We start from the raw sequence: 18,955 nt of genomic DNA on the forward strand, positions 1-18,955 counted from the left end.
TTTGAGCGTTGGGTACAGGAGTATTTGCCAGCCCGAAAGTAAGTTCGTACTTGTAATGACCCAAGCTGTGGTGTTGTGGTGATTCATAGACACTACAGTACTCTATTCCCAACCACATTTAAATTCAGACACTTGTTCACACCGGACAGCCAGGTACAGGTCCTATGAGGATAAACATCCCCACGTATTAGCCACTCATTTAGAAGGTACCTAGGCTGAATTATCCCGATCCGTGGAACGAAAGGGAGTGCGGTACAAATGGTTAGTAATTGCATTGCTTCACTATATTAGTAGCTAACTGTTATGCCAGCCAAATACACAGCTTCAGATGGCAGACAGGTAGCTCAACCTTCTTCCGGGCAAACCTGGCGTAAGTAGCGTACATGAAGAATGTTAAGACACTTCCGCAACAGGTCATCCTACTCCACCTGCATCAATCATCTCCACTACATCCCTACCGACGGGAAAGACCCTGAATGTAGATGTTGTTGGAATACCAGTGAAGATGGGATGCGGGAAACAATAATGGCAAGCAATGATGTATAAGAGTTTGATATCTCGCCGATACGTGAGCGGATATTAAAGGTGACACTCCGGACAAAAACCGACTAAATTTAATGCTATTAAGGTTCAACGAATAGTACACTGCATGTTCGAAGTACATTATATCAATGTTTCTACTAAGAGGTAGGCTTAAATCTCTCATAGTCAGCGTGGCTACCAAATTAAGGTATTGTCGCTCGTCAAGGTCAGTGTCGGGTATTTGGTTCAATACTACAAGCGTAAGGCAGAGTTTCTCGCAACAGTAACTACTCTGTAGGTAAAGAATAATCCTTTATGGCTCCTACACTCCTCGGGTGCTGCTTATTCTGTTTCTTTTCTGAAAGCGTGCTTCAACTGTTTGACACTTTCTACCGGCAACCAAATCGCAATATCGTAACATCATCCAAACACTCGTTCCTCAAACCAATTACAAGACCAGGTCAGCGACCACAGCCCTGTGGTCACTACTATAAACGTGATTCTCGAATCGGTTCGGCAGCACTGCATAGTTCTCAACGCGCCCGACATCCGATCCATTCCCACCACCCAGCCCAACCCACGCAAAATCAATACGCTTGAGATCGTTTTCTTTGCCCTTGAAGCCGGTGAAGGTATAATAATCCCCATAACGGCGGGGCGGGGGTACGACATCGAAGGCATCACGCAGCAGCTCGGGCATGGCCGCCAAGTAGCGATAGGCCTCATCTCTGGGATCGCTATTAAAGTCGCCCGCAAGAACAAACGGAGTTTCCGGGTGGGCGTTCCGGTAGTTGCGCAGAAAGTGGGCAATGACGGCTGCGCCCTCACGTCGCGAAACCGCGCCTTGGTCGTCCATGTGCGTGTTCACGACCAAGAAATGCACGCCCGTTGAATGGTGCTGCAGCTCCGCGACGGTCCACACGCGCGGGCTTACTGCATCCCAGCCGCGTGACGGCGTGCTCGGCGTTGGGGACAGCCAGTACGTCGTCCCTGTCAAGAGACGCCATTCCGCTGGTCGGTACAGGATGGGACTGTATTCGCCGGCGGTGGCGCCGTCGTCACGGCCGACACCGATGTGGGCCCATTCTGGCGCGGAGGTGGCATTGTCGTCGTTGTTGGGGAAGGGGAGGGGAAGCTGGGCCTGGCTGGGGTTGTTCCCAGACGGGAAGGTGGCATTGACGCTGCTGTTGCCGTTGAGGCCGGAGAGCACGTCGGTCAGTTGGTTGTGCAGGACTTCTTGCAGGCAGATGATGGAGGCGGGGAGCGTGGCGTGGTAGCGCAGCTCGGAGAGGAGGTAGGGGGCGCGGACGGCCCAGGGCTGCTCGCCGGTGCCCGGGCTAGTGGTTGCGAAGCGGATGTTATGCGTGAGGACACGGACGAGCAGGGAGGAGAGGAGTTTCATGGTTTCACTGATGCCAAGCTCTTTTTTGTGGTGTTGATGTTGTTGTTATTATTGTTGTTGTTGTTGTCAATGCCAATGGGCGCGCGGTTGAATGCGGGGGATAGGCAGACGGCATGAACAATGGTACTGTACGGTACACAAAGGGAGGAGAATTCACGTGGTTCTTAGGATTGATTGCTGTTTTCAGGTGTCTTTCCCCGCCTTGACGGACAGAGGGAGGCGCGGGAGGATGATGCTAGACTGATGATGTATGATTGGGCTTGAAAGCGATCGCAGGCGCTTAGCGACCTGAGGCCCCCACTCTGACGCAGGAATTGTCTGTGTGGACACGGAGGGGCAGAAACCTCCGAAAACATCACACGAGAGCTCTTGTTCCACAGCTCTCTCTGCCAGCTTCACTCTCAACCTGACAACATCCTTCACCATGGCTGAGAACGTGGAGATCGGTATGCCCGTCCCCCAATTGCTCGCCCGCCTGTGTGCTACGTCATAGCAGCACGACAACGCGACGGCTGTCCTCGACGCGTATTAACAACCACTTGACAGACTACACCCTTAACAACCCCGATACCCTCACCAAGTACAAGGAGGCGGGAAAGATCTCCCAGGCTGTCCTTGAGACTGTGACGGGTACGTTGGCTCCGCTCGCCCACGGCCGAGTAACAGCTGAGCTGACCGCTGCTAGGATGGTGCACTGAGGGCGCCAACATTGTCGAGCTCTGCGAGCGTGGCGATAAGCTTCTGGAGGAGAAGGTTGCTTCCGTCTACAAGGGCAAGAAGATCCCCAAGGGCGTTGGACACCCCACGACCATCTCGCCGGGCCCCTACGTCACGCCCTACACGCCGCTCAAGTCGGACGCCGAGGAGGCCGCGCGGACGCTCAAGGCCGGCGATGTCATCAAGATCCAGCTCGGTGCCCAGATCGATGGCCTCGGCACGATTGTCTGTGATACCATCATCATTCCCTCGCATGAGCACAAGGACGACATCATTCCCAGCCGCCAGGCCGACTTGCTGCTCGCGACCCACTATGCCAACGAGCTGCTTCTGAGGCTGATGCTCCCTCCCGGCACCCTTGCTGCCGGCACCGACGAGGAGAAGGCGAAGGCGCAGGCGCAGAAGCCCTACACCCAGGCCCAGATCACCCAGATGCTCGAGAAGCTCGTCAAGAGCTACGACTGCAACCTGGTCGAGAGCACCACCTGCTGGAGCTTCGAGCGCAACGAGATCGAGGGCAAGAAGAAGATCATCCTGGCTCCCGGCGACGGCGTCCGTGGCGACGGTCTTCCCGAGGTTGGCGATGTCTGGGGCGTCGAGATGGGTGTCTCTCTCGGCTCCGGCAAGGTCAAGAACTTCCCCGACCGCGCCACCCTCCACCGCCGTACCACCACCACCTACGGCCTTAAGCGTCCCAGCTCCAGGGCCACTCTCTCCGAGATTGTCAAGAAGTTCGGTACCTTCCCCTTCTCCCTCCGCCAGCTCGAGGACGAGCGTGCTGCCAAGGTCGGTGTTGTCGAGTGCGTCCGTGGTGGTGTCGTGAGGCAGTACGAGGTCGTTGGTGAGAAGGACAACGAGCCTGTTGCTAGGCTGCTGACCACCCTTGGTAAGTTTATTTTGATTTGCTTTTCGATCGGCGGTAGTGAAACCTCGGCCAAACATTGGCGAGGCCTTCCGTCGCGTCACATTTTCTTTGCCCCGGCTGGTCACATGATATCACCGCTTTTTTCCACTCTTTTTCAGCTATTTTGTCATGCGTTGTGCCTTCAAGTTGCATTTCCGTTGAGGCACGGATAGCTCCTCGCGTGACTAGGAAGCTATATGTACCGTTCACGCGGGGATCCTATCCGTAGCCCCAAGGACTGCAGCAGGAGACGAATCAGCCAGTACGGTTGAGAATGAAGTTCTGACATGCTTGCAGCCATCACCAAGAACGGCATTCAGCGCCTTGCTGCGCCTACCTCGCCCGACGTCACTCAGTTCAAGACGGACAAGAAGATTGAGGACGAGGAGATTCTGAAGATTCTTGAGCAGCCCGTTGCGAAGGCTGCTAGCTCGAAGCCCAAGAACAAGAAGAAGAAGAAGAAGGCTGCCAAGAAGGACTCGAAGGAGGATGAGGGGGAGAGCGAGGCTGAGGAGTAAACGGAGGACTCGGCTTCCGCTCCTCGACCCTTCCAACCTGCGGGAACAGAAGCAACCGCCAAAGGGGACGATGCAGGAGAGCGCATTGTGATTTTGGACAATGCATTGAAGATTGGTGGCTGTTTGAGCCCGGGGACAGGTCAAGCCTGGTCCTTCGCCCGAGGCGCGGGGGAACGCACGTAGTATTAGGTATAGCATGCGCGGCCTCTGGGCGGCAGCGAGAATAGCAAAAGACGTGTTGAATTGAACTGCAGTGCAGGTGGCGGGAGTGAAGTGAGTGAAGAGAGGGCTGGATCGAGGGCCCGAGCCAGAGGTGGACTTGGACCTCGACCCGCCCACTTGCTTCCTCACAGCTTTTCTCCACCCCACCCATATTCCACTGCCACGCCCAAGTGCTCGCCCTTCTTGCCCCCGCCTGCCTGACATCAGCCTGCGGAGCTAGCGGGAGTGTCGTCAAGGCGGCGAACCGTGCAAACCCCCGAGCAGCCGCAAGCTTTCAGTTTGCGCGGCGCAGGTGACGGAAAACTCAATCGAACCCTCCAGTTTCCTTGCAGCCCGTCTTTCCCTTTCTCCCGCCGCCTTTTTTCTTTTCAAATCCGTCTTTTGTGGCTCTGGATCAAGGGGTGGCTGCTCCCCAGCTCCATCACTCCGAGCGTTGCCCGTGGATTTCTCGCTAGAGCGCATCTCGTTCATCTCTCAACAGCCGTCGCCGCAAAACACGCGACGATCGCTCGCACCCCGCGCAACCACACGCCATTCCCTTTGGCGGACCGCGTCGTAGGTAAGTCTGTCTGCCGATGCTTGGAGCGGTAGCTAACTGCCCCTCAGGATCGCGCTCCAGCGGCCGATTCGCGCGCCATGCCTTCCTCGAGGCCTACCCGCAAGTCCACCCGGGCTTCCTCGAGCCCCTTCGTTGGCTCGAGCAACAACTCGCCCGCGCCCCCGTCGGTGGCTCCGCCAGCTGTGAAAGAGAAGGGTCAGTCGTCTCTGGACTCCTGGATTGAGCCGCCCCTCAGGAACCCCGCGCCGAGTTTCGAGGACCACGGCTTCCAGCGCCAGGGAGTTGTATCACACATGCAGCCACTGGGCGCGCTGCCCACCGCAAAGGAGAGGGCGAGATTCAGGTCTGACGGTCACCGCCGCTCGATCGCAGGTAGGAACGGCTCTACGCCTGCCCGCGACGAGGCGCGCGACAGTCCAGAGACGACACTTTCCGTCGAGGCCGCGCCACAAGCCGAATCCCCCAAGCTCGAAGACCCTCTTCCCGTGATTCCCCCCAACAGGGATGAGATGGACGACGACGACTACGAGCCCCTGGTGAAGAAGAAGAAGAAATCGTCGTCGTCATCCTCGTCGCGGCCTTCGGCGCAGCCGGCAAAGAGCGAGACCCCAGTGGCGTCGACATCTTCGGCCACGGCTCACAGCACGCCCAAGGCCAAGGCAAACGGTCACATTCTCACTTCGCAGGAGCTTGATAGGATTGTCAACAACGCGATCAAGGAGGCCGAACGAGCGGGGACGGCCCACGTGGGCGCTGCCATCGCACAACTTTACGAGGAGAGCCATCAGGACCCCGAGCTAGCCGAAATTCTCAAAGTCATTGTTCTGTACTCTGGCCGTGCGCCGACAAAGGAAGAGAAGGAAATCTTCAACAAATACGTCAAGCGCGCCAGAAAGTTCGCTCGCACCGCATCCACGCCCAACAGCTCCAAGCGTGCTCGTGCTTCGCGCAGTTCGGTTGGATTGGGTTCATTAACCCCTTCACATTCAGCGCCGCCAACCAGCCTCTCCAGCCTTGGCAGCCGCACTCCCTCCCCGCCCGCCTTGGAAAACCTCACCGCCGCTCTTCACTCGGCGCAATCAACTCCGATGCCCGACGAGCCCCCCTCCGAGGCCACCATCACTCCACCAAAGGAAAACGCACCCGCCTCTGCTATGAACGACATGCGTTCCTCAGAAGCGCCCTTTGCTCGCTCTAGGAGCAGCAGTCTTTCGTCACTTTCCTCGCTCAGTTCTATAAATGAGGACCTCCTGGCCGACCCGCCCCGGGAAAATCTGTCTGATGCTACTCCGGCTCCTCCTTCGAAGCTACCTTCTGGCAAGAAGGCAGTGAATGGTACTGCTGCAGCATCGTCAAAGAAGAAGAAGTCAGGTGGCGGCAAGGTTGAAGGTGCCAACGCGGCGAAGCGGTCTCCAGCTGATGCAGGCTTGAGCGAAGCCGACAAAGAAGAGATCAAGACCAAGCGCCAGAAGTACGAGCAGTCTCTGCCAAACATGCGTGCCTTCAACTCTTCGATCGAGGAGAGTGACATCCGGGATCGTCTCACGCAACGGCCTACTCCGTCTGCGCCCATGTTGTCCAAGACCATTCCGGTGCTCCCTCCCAAGGTGCAAACGCTCAAGCTCACGAACGGCGTGTCAAAGAAGCCGTACTCGCAGACTGACAGCAATGCTGTCTCGCCGCTCTCGGATGCTTTTCCACCAGGATCGGCATCGGCGGCCGGGTCGCGTCCAAGCACGCCCAATCTCACCGCGGAACGTCCGGTAAAGAGGCAGAAGACGTCTGCCAGGACGAAGCACTCGTAAGTAGCCGGAGTCCTGTTGGTGCACGCTGGTCACAGCTGCTTTTCCCTGCACATAGGCAATGCCCACGTGTTGCTTGTTTCACCCGAGACCCCCAGCCACTTAGGTTTCCATCAGGCAGACATGGCCTTTGTCATTTTGCGCAGCTCTTATCTTGGCACAAGGAAGTCACTAACCATTGTCATCGCATGCAGGCCAATCAAGAATAGGTCGGGCGGTGTCGCGGGCGTTGCGCGCGCCAGTGGCGGAATGGAATCCCCGATCGGCTACGATGACCACGAAGTCGTAAGTTACCAAATTACCGCAACCCTTTTCCTCTTCTAGATTCCTCCACCGCCCATCACACCCACACATAACACTTTCATCAACCACCATGCCCTCGCGCAAACATACTTCCTTGCCTGCATCATTTCTGCCACGTCTTCCTCCGTCGCCTCCGCTCACTGAATTCCAGCGTTCTGAGAATGATGACTTCTGTTCTGCCTGCGGTTTCTCTGGCTTCCTCTTATGCTGCGATGGATGCGATCGCGCATTCCATCTCAGCTGCTGCGACCCCCCACTCACGAGAACTCCCGAGGGTGGAGAGTGGTACTGTTACAAGTGCACCAACAAGAATGCAGCCGGCCAGAAAGACACACGAACCATCTTCTCGCCACTCATCAGTGTCCTGAACAAGCGCAACATGACTGTCTTTGCCCTTCCAAAGCGCATTCAAGAGCATTTCGAAGGTGTCACTGCCGATTCTGAGGGTGCCTATCAAGAGCATCCTGAACAGAAACCACTGTAAGTCCACTACCTCTTCTACCAAGTCTTGCCACCAGACTGTTGCTGACATTCAGGCAGCAGCAAGAGCCGGTTGGGCTGGGACGAGGCTCCAGACAACACCAAGCTCCGCGATGCGAAGGGCCACGCTATTCTCTGCACTCAGTGTGGCAAGTCATCTCTCAACAGCAGACAGATCATTCAGTGCGACCGCTGCAGCGAGCACTGGCACTTGGATTGCTTGGATCCGCCCATGGCCAATCCGCCACCCCTCCCATTCAACAGCAAGACACGTAACACCTGGATTTGCCCGCGTCACATCGACCGCGATCTGCGCGCCATCGAGCCAACCCTTTCCAGTGCTCTTGGCGGCAGGCGGCTCTTCCGCATCCGCAAACCGAAGAACCCCGTTATCGTAGATGTTAATCTTTCACGCGGCTTTAAGAATGACGGTCTGATCGAAGTCGACCTGAGCGACGACAGCGATCGTGACGAAGAGTTCCTTGAGCAAGATGACGCTGTTGACGGCCGTGTCTATCGTCTCCCTTCGCAAGGCATCAAGCTTGACTTCATTGCCAAAGTCAAGGAGTAAGTCTTTTCACTCAACTCATTACGATCCGGCGCTGACTGTAGTAGAATGCACATGATGAGGCAGAAGGAGAAGGCCAGAAAGATCATCACGCAGAACTCATCTCAACCCAAGTCAGCCTTCAAGGCGTACAATGAGGCGACCGCGACCGACCGCCGCGCATCTGTCAATCTCGTGCAGCTCGCGAACCGCGAAGCCGACCTTAACCTCTCCGGCGATGCAGTCCAGACGCTCATCTACGGACTAAACGTACGTGATCAATCTCCCAACGATATAGATGACGTCAGCACTGACTTGAATGTGTTTCAGGCCGAGGCGCCCGACACGGTTGTCGCGGAAATGAACGAGGCTGAGACGGATTCAACGGGCCTCAAGCCCCCAACTGAAGAAGAGAAGCGTCAGCTCCTTGCCCTGCAGGAGCTCATCCGCCGCCGTCTCAGCGGCACGACCGGAAGCGTCTGAGCGTCTCATAGATGATCACACACGTGCACCTGCAAACTTTGTCTGGAAACTTCCCTGGGAGCTTTGCGCTCACTTTCCAATCTTTCGGCTGTTCGGGGTGGCACAGCTTGTCGCTTGATCTACCCCTACCGCGCACCACCTGATAGCGGGCGGACTCGCTTGCAGTTTCCTGCACCGCTATCGACTCAACTGGAGGATTCATCAAACTCGTCCATCAAATGTGGGTCCCAACCAACCCAGCACACCCAGAAATCTCTCCTCCGCAACAATAGTGTTTCGGATTCCTTTGAACATCAGAGACTGAGGAGTCCCCTGCCCGTATCGCTGCATCTGTCTTCACACAGTACAGTAGCATACAATCCCCTAACTTGCGCGACACGTGTCCCACTTCCACTCCATGCACCATGGACGGGAACAAGCACCATCGCGTTTGACGTCTTGCGCTCTTTGTAACCCCGTTTTTTCTCTTCGATTCCAGAAACCCCAGCATGCATCAGGCGTTTATTTTCTGCATATGATTTTCCGACCCCTCCCTCCTGGGGGCAGCGACGCGGCATCTGAATTTCGTCACAAAATTGGTATGGATTGGTTCAAGCGAGCTCATCTACAGCTTTTGTTTTTCTTTCCTTCTTTCTTTTTGACGACTGTCGATTGGCAGATGAAAGCATGGGAAGCCGGTTTGATTTGAGCTTTTGCGCGCGCGCGCGCCGAGGGAGGATTTTGATTTCAAGTACTAACTGGCTGGGTGAGGCAAGGGTCGTGCATGCATGGGTGACTAGCAGCAGCAGGGCCTCTTTTCTTTTTCTTCTTTCGTCGGTTTCGCGCACCAATAAAGGGATGGATGATGGAGGGAGGGGATGAAAGTGTCTTAGCTAGGGTTTCACTGTTGCACAGCATGATGGGTGCGGGAGACGTCGGCGATGAAGTAGAGTGCCGGAGCGGTGGGCATGGGGGAATAGATAAATTAAAGCTGAATGATCTCGCGCGAACTGCATGTGTTTGTTGTGATGAGTACCGAGTTTCGTGAACGGGACAGAGCCTGAGTAGTAACGCCACGCGGTGAAGAGAGGTTCATGGTCCAGCGAAACGGAGCCTTCAACATGCCGTCTTCAAAGACTGTGCACGTCATCTGCCATGGTTTGTTGCTCTATGTTTGAAAGTTCGAAACACTGTCTCGATACCTTAAGACTCTTGTAAAAGGATACAAGCAGTCCTTATGGAACACTCTTTGTATAGCTGCAAGCCTGATCCTATATATGAATAAAGATCTTTGAATGCACGCAAGTTGCAAACATATTGACTAGGCGTTTGCGTCCACTCCATACAAACATGATTGTCTCGTTAGATGATAAATCTCGCTTGATGGTGGCGGGTGTGCTGCAGTTGCAGGGGTAGACACTGTTATTTATCCCTACGATGAGTGGTCCTCCATAGAGGCGAAAGTATGTCAAGACCCTACGAATGTAAGCATTATAAATACTATAACCCTGTGCTTATGCCCATGTGGAGAGATGAACCTGCTCCCTACAAATTACTTTTTAGAGGCATAAAGAAGTTATACTCGTAGCAAGATATGCAGCTCATGAGGGTACGTATTTACCCCTCCGACTGCCGCGTTTGTCGGGCCGTGCGAGCGCCGGCAATGCCGGGGTTCGGCCGACGCCGGCACCACATCACCTCGGCCGTCCGCCGCAGTCTGGGGCCTTGGGCCGTCTCCCCCACAACCACCACCACGACCGACTGCGACACATACAATCCCCCGCGCACGCGCATCCGCGCGCAAACACTACACAACCATGGCCGGAGAGCCAGACGTCAAGTTTCGCCAGCGCAAGCGCCCCAAGTTTATGAGGAAGAGGCTCCACAGTGACGACGAAGCTGAATCGGCGTCCGCCACACCATCCGACTCGGCATCCGCCCCGGCTCCGACCTCAGTGTCAGCGGACGTGGAGACGTCGCTCGCTCTCGCCGAAGCAAGGCGTTGGCGCAAGCAACACGACGAGAAGATCAGGGCCCGGAAGGGTATCACGGGCACCGTCAGCAGCAAACGAAATAATGCGCTGCGCGGTGAACCAGAGGAGCAAGAGCAGGCGCCGGAGATGAAGCTCGCGAAGGAGTTTGTGCCGCAGACAGGCATGGTCAAGGACGTCGTGGATAAGCACATGTGAGTGGCGCCGCCCTCTGTTCCTTTTCCGCGTGGATACCGGCGGCGTTGTGGCGAGGAGCAAGGCTGATGGTGTAGGATGGAATACATAGACCGTGTATTAGCTGAGTCGCGAAATGGCGCGACAGCGGCAAGGAAACAAGACAACGACGCCACCACCACCACCACCACCACAACGGCGGCGCCGGCGACGACGATGACGACGACGACGGCCGCGCCCAAGGCCCCTGCGGAAAGCTACAGCTTATTACCGCGTGAGCGAGCGCCCGCTGGCGCGGGTAAGCTGGAGGAAGTCGATCTCGGGCCAGACGCGACGCGGCGCAACATCGAGGCCACGGAGGCGGCGATGCGGGCTCTGCGGGGCGAGCCGCCGGAGGAGATCCCCTGGGACAAGCAGGGCATGGTTGGGGCATTCAGGGAAGGCGGCGCCGAGAACCCGAGCTGGCGCAAGCGCAAGCGCAACCAATACGACGACGCGCGGCGGAACATGGAGAATTCGAAGCGGGACGAGCTGGTCGAGCAAGTGCTCCGCGAGAACAGGGGTGCGTTCTTCCTCTCCCCATTACCAGCAGCATGGACTTGGACTAACCACCAGTGTTCGGTTATTTCCATTCAGTCGCCTACTACAGCACCACGTACGACACCAGCGGCAAGCCGGACAAGGAGCCCAACCCCAACGAGCCCAAACCGGACGAGGCCGACGACGACCGCCTCGTCGAGCAGTTCCGCCGCGAGTACCTGGACTCGCAGATGAGTCGCGCGCGCGCGCCTCCGGCGCCGTCTTCGTCGACGACGGCGTTTGGCGCCGCCGGCAGGGGCGACGACAAGCCCCGCGGCCCGAAGCTGGGAGGAAGTCGGAGCGCGAGAGCGGCTATGCGCGCGGCGGAGGAGAAGAAAGACCGGCTGGGCGGGCGGAAGAGGTAGACGAGTCGCGTTGTGGTTGTGGGGCTGCGGAGCCGGGCAAAACATATGTATCTGGCTGCTCATCCATCTCTTTCTACATTCCCATTTCCTGCTCCAGTTTCCACTTGGGGACAGAGCCGCGAGCACCACATCTCATTGTACTAGTAGGCACGTATCTACTTTCCCTGGTATGCCAGATCGGGTCGATGGAGCTACCTAAAATCGGGGCCGATTCTCGCGCCGCCAGGTTGATACACACTTTCCCTGGCGCGGCGGGCCGGGACGACCCTGGCGCTGCTGTGGCTGGGTCGATATACTTATTCGGATTTATGACCACGGTTGATTATTGCAAGTATGGCTTTTGGGGTCAGTCGTCGAGTGTGCTTGAGTGGTGTTTGGTGCTTGCTGATTGCTGTCTTTGTGAATAGTGTGTGCATGTCAAAACGTATTCACGCATGTATCAATCATCGAGCTTTGCGTCTTTATTGACTTGGTTGCTTTTGATGAACTTTTCGCTACTTTGCTCGCGTCTATATACATGTCTTTATGAGTATGTACCATGCAGTGCCTGCACGAGCGGCTGGAAACGGAGAGAGAGGACAAGAAATCGCAGCGTAAGCGTGGTAGGTAGTAAAAAAGAACTAGGTAGTGTAGGTAGGTAGGTAGGTAGGTATATATACAAGAGCAGCCCCCAGTGCCAACGGGTTGAAAGCGAAAAGCGAAGAGAGAGCGAGAGCAAGACAGAGAAAGAGAGAGAGCAAGACCTCCAACCCCACCCACAGGCTACAACCCCTTCCGCCTCTTCACCTCCGCAATCCACTCCCCCGCCCGACTCTTCGGCACCACATTCACCCTCACAAGTCCATCCACGACCTCCACCTGCCCCCCACCCAACACCTTCCCCAACGGCACCTTCAAGCCCGCCTTGACGATCCCCCCCGCCCCCGTCTCAAGATAGCACTCGACCTTGCCCTCCTCCAGACGCCCGTACTCCCCCGCCTCGTCCCACGGCACCGGCAAGATGTACTCGAGATGCTGGCCCAAAGAGTCTGTCTCCGCGCACGCTTGCACCAGGTCCGTCTGCGCGTGCAGTGGGTAGAGGAGGAGGACGGGCAGGGAAAGAATGCTGGCCGCGTCGACGGGGTCGGCGAGAGATATCTTGGCGTCCGCGGTGTCCGGGTCGGCGCCCGTCTCGCGCGTGCGTATCTTGCGTGCTTTGAGCGCGAGCGCCAGCGCCGCCTCTTCCGCCCTGCGGCGGGCCTCGCGCTGCTCGCGCGCCTTCTGCGCCTTTTCGAGCGCGGCGGCGCGGGTCGCGATTTTCTCTTTGAGGGCGAGGAGCGGGGCGTTTGCTTCGTCGAGGGCGAGGCCGCGCGCGCACGTGTCGGCTGCTTCGGGTGTTTTGTCGAGGGCGAGAAAGGCGCTCGCGGCGCGGTACCAGGCCTTGATGTTGGCGGGGTTGAGGCGGAGCGCGGCTTTGGTGTCGGTGATGGTGGCGCGGTAGTTGCGCAGCGAGAGGTTGCAGAGCGCGCGGTTGACGAGGCAGGCTTCGCGCGTTTCCTTCTCCTTCTTGTCCTCCTCCTCCAGATCCACGACCTTCCTCTCCCCCCCACCCGGCCCTAGTTCCATTTCCACCTCTGCCTCCGCCTCTGCCCCCACTCCCTCCTGCTCAAAGCTCTCCCTCGCCGTATCCAACGCCTTAACAGCGCGGCCATAATACTCCCTTGCATCAGCCCACTGCTTCATCCTCGCGCACTCGTTCCCCTGCTCCCGGAAATTGGCCGCCACCTCCGCGCGGGTCCCCTCGTATGCCAGCGCGCGCAAGGCCTCGAGCTCGACGTTTTCGCCGCCCGCGCCGTCGCTGGCGTCCAGCTGCGTCATGAAGAGCGGGGTGCGGTTGAGCTCGGCGAACAGCTCGTCGGCCGTGGTGGCTTGTGTGGCGGCCATGGCGGGGGGGATGGGCGCTGAGGCCGCCGAGGTTGGGTGCGCGGGGTTTTTGAAGGATAAGGCGCTGTTCATCATGCTTTCGAGGGAGGGGAGGGCGTCGGCGCTGCCATTGCTTGAGGTGGTGGTGGGCGCGTCATCGGCGGGGACTTCTTCGATTTTGCCCATGGTTGTGGTGATAGTGGTGGTAGTGGTGGTGGGGTGTGGGAAGTGGGAAAGAAAAAAGAAGCTAGCTGCTGATGATGCATAAAATCCAAGGGTCCACTGTAACTAGTCGCATGCTATTTTTCACTCTACGAATCCCACCTTTTATTCCTCTTTCAATGGGTATCTACTACCTACGCGGTGGCCGAGAATTTCTTTATCGATAAGAGCACTACTGCCCCTCCGACATCTGCTTCATGCCGGCAATCGCTACTGCCCCTCGAGCATCTGCTTCATGACGGCAATCTGCTGCTCGACGGCCGACCGGCTCGTGCCGCCAATGGCCGAGCGCATCTCGACGCTCTTCTCGTAGTCAAACGACTCGACAATGTCCGGCTCGAAGCGCGCGTCGATGCCCTGCAGCTGCTCAAACGACAGCTTGTCCATGGGCGTGCCTGACTTCTCCGCCAGCGCCACCACCCGCCCCGAAATGTGGTGCGTCTCGCGGAAGGGCACGCCCTTGCGCACGAGGTAGTCGGCCAGGTCCGTCGCCAGCATGTCGGGCGTCAGCGCCGCCCGCATCTTGTCGCGCGATATGTCGAGCGTCGAAATGACGCCCGTCGCAATCTGGATGCTGTCGCCCACCGTCTTGACGTGGTCCAGCAGCGGCTCCACGCTCTCCTGCAGGTCCTTGTTGTACGTGCTCGGGATGCCCTTGATCGTCATGGTCAGCCCGGCCATCTGCCCAAACGCCCGCCCCGCCTTGCCCCGCAGCAGCTCCAGGCTGTCCGGGTTCTTCTTCTGCGGCATCAGCGAGCTGCCCGTGCTGTACGCGTCGGCGAGCCGGACAAAGCCAAACTCGCCGCTGCTGTAGATGATCAGGTCCTCGGCCCACCGGCTCATGTGGTTCATCAGCATGCTGCCCCACTGCATCGTCTCGAGCGCAAAGTCGCGGTCCGCCACGCCCTGCATGCTGTTGTAGATGAGGTCCTCGAAGCCCAGCTCCTTGGCCACGGCCTCGCGGTCAATGCCAAACGGGTTGCCGGCCAGCGCGCCGCAGCCCAGCGGGCAGCGGTTGACGCGCTTGATGACCTCGCGCAGCCGCTGCAGGTCCAACGCAAACTGCTGCCCGTAGCTCAGCATCCAGTGGCTCCAGCGGATGGGCTGCGCCTTCTGCAAGTGTGTGTAGCCGGGCATGACGGCGTCAATCTCCTTGTCCGCGCGCGCGGCAATGACCTTAAGGAAGTCGACCAGGAAGGCCTCGATCTTGCGCAGCTCCTCGCGCAGCCACATGCGGATGTCGGTCGCGACCTGGTCGTTGCGGCTGCGGCCCGTGTGCAGCTTGCCCGCGATGCCCGTGCCGATGATCTCGCCCAGCCGGCGCTCGTTGGCCGTGTGGATGTCCTCGTCGATGCCCGACTTGATCTCGAACTGGCCCGATGCCCACTCCTCCTTGACCTGCTCGAAGCCCTTGCAGATGGCCTGGAACTCGTCTTCGGTCAGGATGCCCAGCTTGGTGTTGGCCCGGGCGTAGGCAATGCTGCCCGCAATGTCCTGGGCGTAGAAGGCGCGGTCGTAGTAGATGGACTCGTTGTAGGCAACCATCAATGGGTCGAGGCCGCCTGGAGAGCTTTATCAGCTTATCTGCTGGGCCAAAACAACAAGCTGAGCATTCATTCATTACCTGTGAAGCGGCCGCCCCAGAGCATGGTCTTGCTAGGCGCGCTGGAAGCCATTGGGGGCGTGAGGAGTGCTGGGGAGGAGGAATTGGATGGGAAAGAAGAAAGTGTTGCGGGGAAGAAGCAAAGAGAGAGGGCGCCAGAGTGAGTCAAGCAAGCGATATCGCAGGCCGAGACTAAAATGTGGGATGGCCAGCGCTGGTGCCGCCGTCAGTCAGCGCACAGGCCTCTCCGCGTCGGCGTTTTGATAACCCGACGACTGCTCTCCCCGTCGGGAGCCTTGGAGCTTCGTTCGACATCTACGCCAACGCCCTGCCCAGCTCTGCACCTCCGCACCCTCACCTCCGCCCGACGCCCATTCATTTGCAGCCGCTGCTCCCGCCCGCTCAAGTCATCTCTGCGTCCACTTCGCCATCATGGTGTGTTGCTCCGCCTTCTCGTGCTCCACCTGCTCCAACGCTAACCATCCACGCGACAACAGACGTCTATAGGTACCGGCTACGATCTGTCCAACTCCGTCTTTTCCCCCGATGGCCGTAACTTCCAGGTACAGCTCGTGCTCGCTTCTCACGCCACCGCGGCGCCGGCTTACAATCACACAGGTCGAGTACGCGGTCAAGGCGGTCGAGAACGGAGGCACTGCGATCGGCATACGGTGCAAGGACGGCGTCGTCCTCGCCCTCGAGAAGATTGTCTCTAGCAAGCTGCTCAAGCAAGGCGCCAACAAGCGGATAGCTACCGTCGACAGGAACATGGGCATCGTACGTCACAATCATCTACATCGCCGCGTGTCGCGCATCGTCATAGCTTACAGCCTCTGCTACCTAGGTCTCTTCCGGTCTCGTCCCCGACGGTCGCCACTTCGTAGCGAGAGCCCGCGATGAAGCCGCACAGTGGAGGAATATCTACAAGGCGCCCATCAAGACGGCCACGCTCGCCAACCGCATGGGCAGCTTCGTTCAGGCCTACACGCTCTACTCATCCGTACGACCCTTCGGTGTGACTGCGATTATTGGTGGCTGGGACAGTGAGACAGAGGTGCCGGTTGATGGCCAGGTGGGCTCTGGCCCTGCGGTTGGCGCGGGCGGCAAGAAGGAGGGCGTGAAGCACGGTGGCCCGTACCTTTACATGGTGGAGCCGAGCGGACTGTACTGGGTACGTGCACAAGATTCGACATTGTCACCACGTGGGATCGGACAGCGGCTAACGGCAACAGGGCTACTACGGTGCGGCGACGGGCAAAGGCCGACAGGCCGCCAAGGCGGAGCTCGAGAAGCTCAACCTCACCGAAGGCGAGCTCTCGCTCGAGCAGGGCGTGAAGGAAGCGGCCCGCATCATCTACTTTGCGCACGAGGACAGCAAGGACAAGGAATTCGAGCTTGAGATGACGTGGATCAGTTCGGCCGATGGCCCGACCAAGGGCCGCCACGAGGAGGTCCCCAAGGCGTTGCGGGAGGAAGCCGAGAAGCTGGCCAAGAAGGCGTTGGAGGGTGAAGATGAGGACGAGGAGTCGAAGCCCGAGGGCGAGCGAATGGAGGAGTAGACGAGATCACCTAGGCTGTATGATGTCGGCATGGCGGTCCGAATTACGAGAGACTCGTGAGCGATAGTTATGAAAGATATGCATGCGTAGAGTCTTCGCGGCGATAATGGGACGCCAAGGCCGCCTGTGCCTCGCGCGATCCGTCTGGTGGGCCCGGGAGCAGCAGCGCAAAAGAGCGCGCGCTAAGCGGCAGTCGTGGTGAATGCCGCGGGGCGGTAGAGTGCCAGGCCAGTCGTGACAGCTCTCGCCCGCCGGGCCTCATATTATCGTCAGTTTTCCGGAATTGGCGTCATCGTTGACGTACTGCATCGGCCATGCCAGCGCGTCGTGCCACATGGGATCAATCGTGTCCCAGATGGAGTGGACGACGCGGCGGCCACGGTCGCCGAGCCACCAGAAATTGGAGTGGTTGTGCAAGATGATGCACCAGTGGGCAAGCATGACGAGGGCGCCCGGATGGTGCTGGCGGATCAAGAAGATGCACTCGGGGCTGATGCGAATGGGCCAGATGAGGACGAGGCCGGGCTCGCGGTCGTGCGGCTGTGTCAGGATGCGGTGCATGCAGATGGTCAGGTCGGCGATGGTGTACTCGAGTGTCTTGCGGATAGCGGGCTCGAAGCTCTCGTGCTGCGCGACGGGCCAGAGCGCGTCGATGCGCGGCTGCAGCCCAAAGTCGTCGAGCGCGAGGCACTCGGTCGTGTTGAAGGGGAGTTGGGGGCCGCCGCGCCCAGGCACCAGCGCAGGCAGCAGCGGGCCCGCCGCAATCCACGACCACGCGCTGCGCAGCACCTCGTGCACGCCGCGCATCAGCATGAACGTCTCGACCGTGTCGTCGACGGGCGAGGGCTGGTTCGGGTCCGACGGGAGGGGCAGGTTGGCGCAGCGCAGGATGGTCGTCAGCGACGACAGCGTGTAGATTTCGTCGCAGTTCTCGGCCGTGATTTTGGGCAGCGCCAGGCGGAACTCGCTGATGGCGCGGTTCTGGTGGTTGGTCGAGATGACCAGGTACTTTGCTCGCGCGTCGGGCCGCAGATGGGCCAGGTGCAGGGCCGCGACGCCCAGGATGCCGTGCATGACGGGCTTGCTCTTGTAGCCAATGTGGCCGTAGACGTTCTGGTAGACGTCGCGCAGGGCGTCCAGCTCCGAGAGGGTCTGGTAGGTGTAGGTCGAGTAGTGGTGCAGCAGCTCCAGGTCGCGGTGCCAGTCAGTGACGGGGACATGCTCGACGAAGCGGGACGTGATGTCGCGCTCGATGATGGTCTTGGAGAGCATGTCAAAGGGATTGTGGTCCTGGGGCCCGGCCGTGTGGTTGGCAATCCAGGTGGTCACGGGCGTCTCATGTCTGCTGGAGCGCTCCGACGAGTGCTCGGTGCTCGAGGGCAGCGAGGTGATGGAGGGCCATCGCGAGTCGTAGTCGTGCTGGGGCGCGCTACCGGGCGGCTGCCAGGCCCAGGGACGAGTGAGCGGACTTACGCTCCCGGGCTGCGTCACGGGGACGATAGGGCTGCGCGAGTCCCTCGAGGCCGACGACGACGATTGCTGCTGGTGCGGTGGTGCCGGCGCGTCGGGCAAAGTCAGGCTGCACTCGACGCCGTGCCGGGCGCAGTGATTGCAGGGCCGTTGCTCGTCGCACTGTACATCCGGGGCAAGGGCAGATCAGCGGCTGGGCGGGCTCTCTCACAAAAAACAACAGCTCGACTGACCTTGACTCGGCGCTTCTTGCACTGGATGCATCCATTGCGGCTCTTCTTGTGACCTGGGGGCTCAACATGTCAGGGCCTATATCACACCAGGGCCCCCCGGGCCGCACCGTACCTAAGCGAGGCATGTCGCGGATCAGACTGGGCGTGCGGGCAAGGGAAGAATGGCGCGGTGGCGTGCAGCGCCCGCTGGGTCGTCGATGCAGCAGTTCCTGGAGAGCTGGGCGGTGGAACGATGCTTTGACAGCCGCCGGCGGCGAAGGCTTTCGGCTACCGGCGCGCCTGGGCGGCCAGTGCCTCCTCGCGCGCTCGCCATTATTCTTTCTCTGTGATGAAGCTTTTTTTGGAGAGAGTGTTAGAAAGAGAGAGCCTTACGTCTCGCAGTCGCCTCCATCTTTATGTATATACATATACACAGCTAG

At 58.8% G+C, this 18,955-nt stretch overlaps 9 protein-coding genes across 9 annotated transcripts in view; 4 read left to right on the top strand and 5 right to left on the bottom strand.

The window, feature by feature from the left end:
* Positions 1–796: 796 nt before the first annotated feature.
* K452DRAFT_282366 (uncharacterized protein) lies at positions 797–2,124 on the bottom strand. Its single transcript, XM_033539577.1, has one exon. It carries the CDS (start codon positions 1,922–1,924, stop codon positions 971–973), a length of 954 nt encoding a protein of 317 aa, XP_033403068.1. The 5' UTR covers positions 1,925–2,124; the 3' UTR covers positions 797–970.
* A 137-nt stretch (positions 2,125–2,261) lies between these two features.
* K452DRAFT_314540 (uncharacterized protein) lies at positions 2,262–4,309 on the top strand. Its single transcript, XM_033543764.1, has 4 exons — positions 2,262–2,370; positions 2,471–2,554; positions 2,610–3,527; positions 3,843–4,309. Exons 1-4 carry the CDS (start codon positions 2,349–2,351, stop codon positions 4,061–4,063), a joined length of 1,245 nt encoding a protein of 414 aa, XP_033403069.1. The 5' UTR covers positions 2,262–2,348; the 3' UTR covers positions 4,064–4,309.
* A 373-nt stretch (positions 4,310–4,682) lies between these two features.
* K452DRAFT_6258 (uncharacterized protein) lies at positions 4,683–8,658 on the top strand. Its single transcript, XM_033546923.1, has 7 exons — positions 4,683–4,844; positions 4,892–6,645; positions 6,841–6,931; positions 7,101–7,429; positions 7,493–7,996; positions 8,045–8,246; positions 8,307–8,658. The coding sequence occupies exons 2-7, from the start codon at positions 4,922–4,924 to the stop codon at positions 8,457–8,459; spliced, it is 3,003 nt and encodes a 1,000-aa protein (XP_033403070.1). The 5' UTR covers positions 4,683–4,844; positions 4,892–4,921; the 3' UTR covers positions 8,460–8,658.
* A 1,516-nt stretch (positions 8,659–10,174) lies between these two features.
* Positions 10,175–11,547, top strand: K452DRAFT_354778 (uncharacterized protein; the record flags this gene model as incomplete). The annotated part of the gene is made up of 3 exons (XM_033545908.1): positions 10,175–10,623; positions 10,702–11,165; positions 11,219–11,547. The coding sequence occupies exons 1-3, from the start codon at positions 10,256–10,258 to the stop codon at positions 11,545–11,547; spliced, it is 1,161 nt and encodes a 386-aa protein (XP_033403071.1). The 5' UTR covers positions 10,175–10,255.
* A 762-nt stretch (positions 11,548–12,309) lies between these two features.
* Positions 12,310–13,470, bottom strand: K452DRAFT_323490 (uncharacterized protein; the record flags this gene model as incomplete). The annotated part of the gene is made up of 1 exon (XM_033544641.1): positions 12,310–13,470. One exon carries the CDS (start codon positions 13,468–13,470, stop codon positions 12,310–12,312), a length of 1,161 nt encoding a protein of 386 aa, XP_033403072.1.
* Positions 13,471–13,881: 411 nt separating this feature from the next.
* K452DRAFT_217430 (uncharacterized protein) lies at positions 13,882–15,347 on the bottom strand (the record flags this gene model as incomplete). Its single annotated transcript, XM_033536285.1, has 2 exons — positions 13,882–15,233; positions 15,296–15,347. 2 exons carry the CDS (start codon positions 15,345–15,347, stop codon positions 13,882–13,884), a joined length of 1,404 nt encoding a protein of 467 aa, XP_033403073.1.
* A 167-nt stretch (positions 15,348–15,514) lies between these two features.
* On the bottom strand, positions 15,515–16,174 carry K452DRAFT_6317 (uncharacterized protein). Its single transcript, XM_033546937.1, has one exon. It carries the CDS (start codon positions 16,048–16,050, stop codon positions 15,682–15,684), a length of 369 nt encoding a protein of 122 aa, XP_033403074.1. The 5' UTR covers positions 16,051–16,174; the 3' UTR covers positions 15,515–15,681.
* Positions 15,766–16,928, top strand: K452DRAFT_282375 (uncharacterized protein). The gene is given in 6 exon segments (XM_033539578.1): positions 15,766–15,837; positions 15,893–16,060; positions 16,125–16,445; positions 16,507–16,837; positions 16,858–16,867; positions 16,887–16,928. The coding sequence occupies 3 exon segments, from the start codon at positions 16,043–16,045 to the stop codon at positions 16,831–16,833; spliced, it is 666 nt and encodes a 221-aa protein (XP_033403075.1). The 5' UTR covers positions 15,766–15,837; positions 15,893–16,042; the 3' UTR covers positions 16,834–16,837; positions 16,858–16,867; positions 16,887–16,928.
* Positions 16,929–16,978: 50 nt separating this feature from the next.
* K452DRAFT_6401 (uncharacterized protein) overlaps positions 16,979–18,955 on the bottom strand; it is a 2,253-nt gene continuing 276 nt past the window's right edge. Inside the window, exons 2-3 of the mRNA XM_033546953.1 lie at positions 18,537–18,589; positions 16,979–18,465 (exon numbers count right to left, since the gene is read on the bottom strand). Of these exons, the coding sequence (XP_033403076.1) occupies positions 17,092–18,465; positions 18,537–18,589 (1,427 nt within the window). The 3' untranslated portion in view covers positions 16,979–17,091. The remainder of the gene's footprint in view (positions 18,466–18,536; positions 18,590–18,955) is intronic.

This window comes from Aplosporella prunicola (assembly GCF_010093885.1).
Source record: "Aplosporella prunicola CBS 121167 unplaced genomic scaffold K452scaffold_1, whole genome shotgun sequence".
NCBI classification, from domain to species: domain Eukaryota; kingdom Fungi; phylum Ascomycota; class Dothideomycetes; order Botryosphaeriales; family Aplosporellaceae; genus Aplosporella; species Aplosporella prunicola.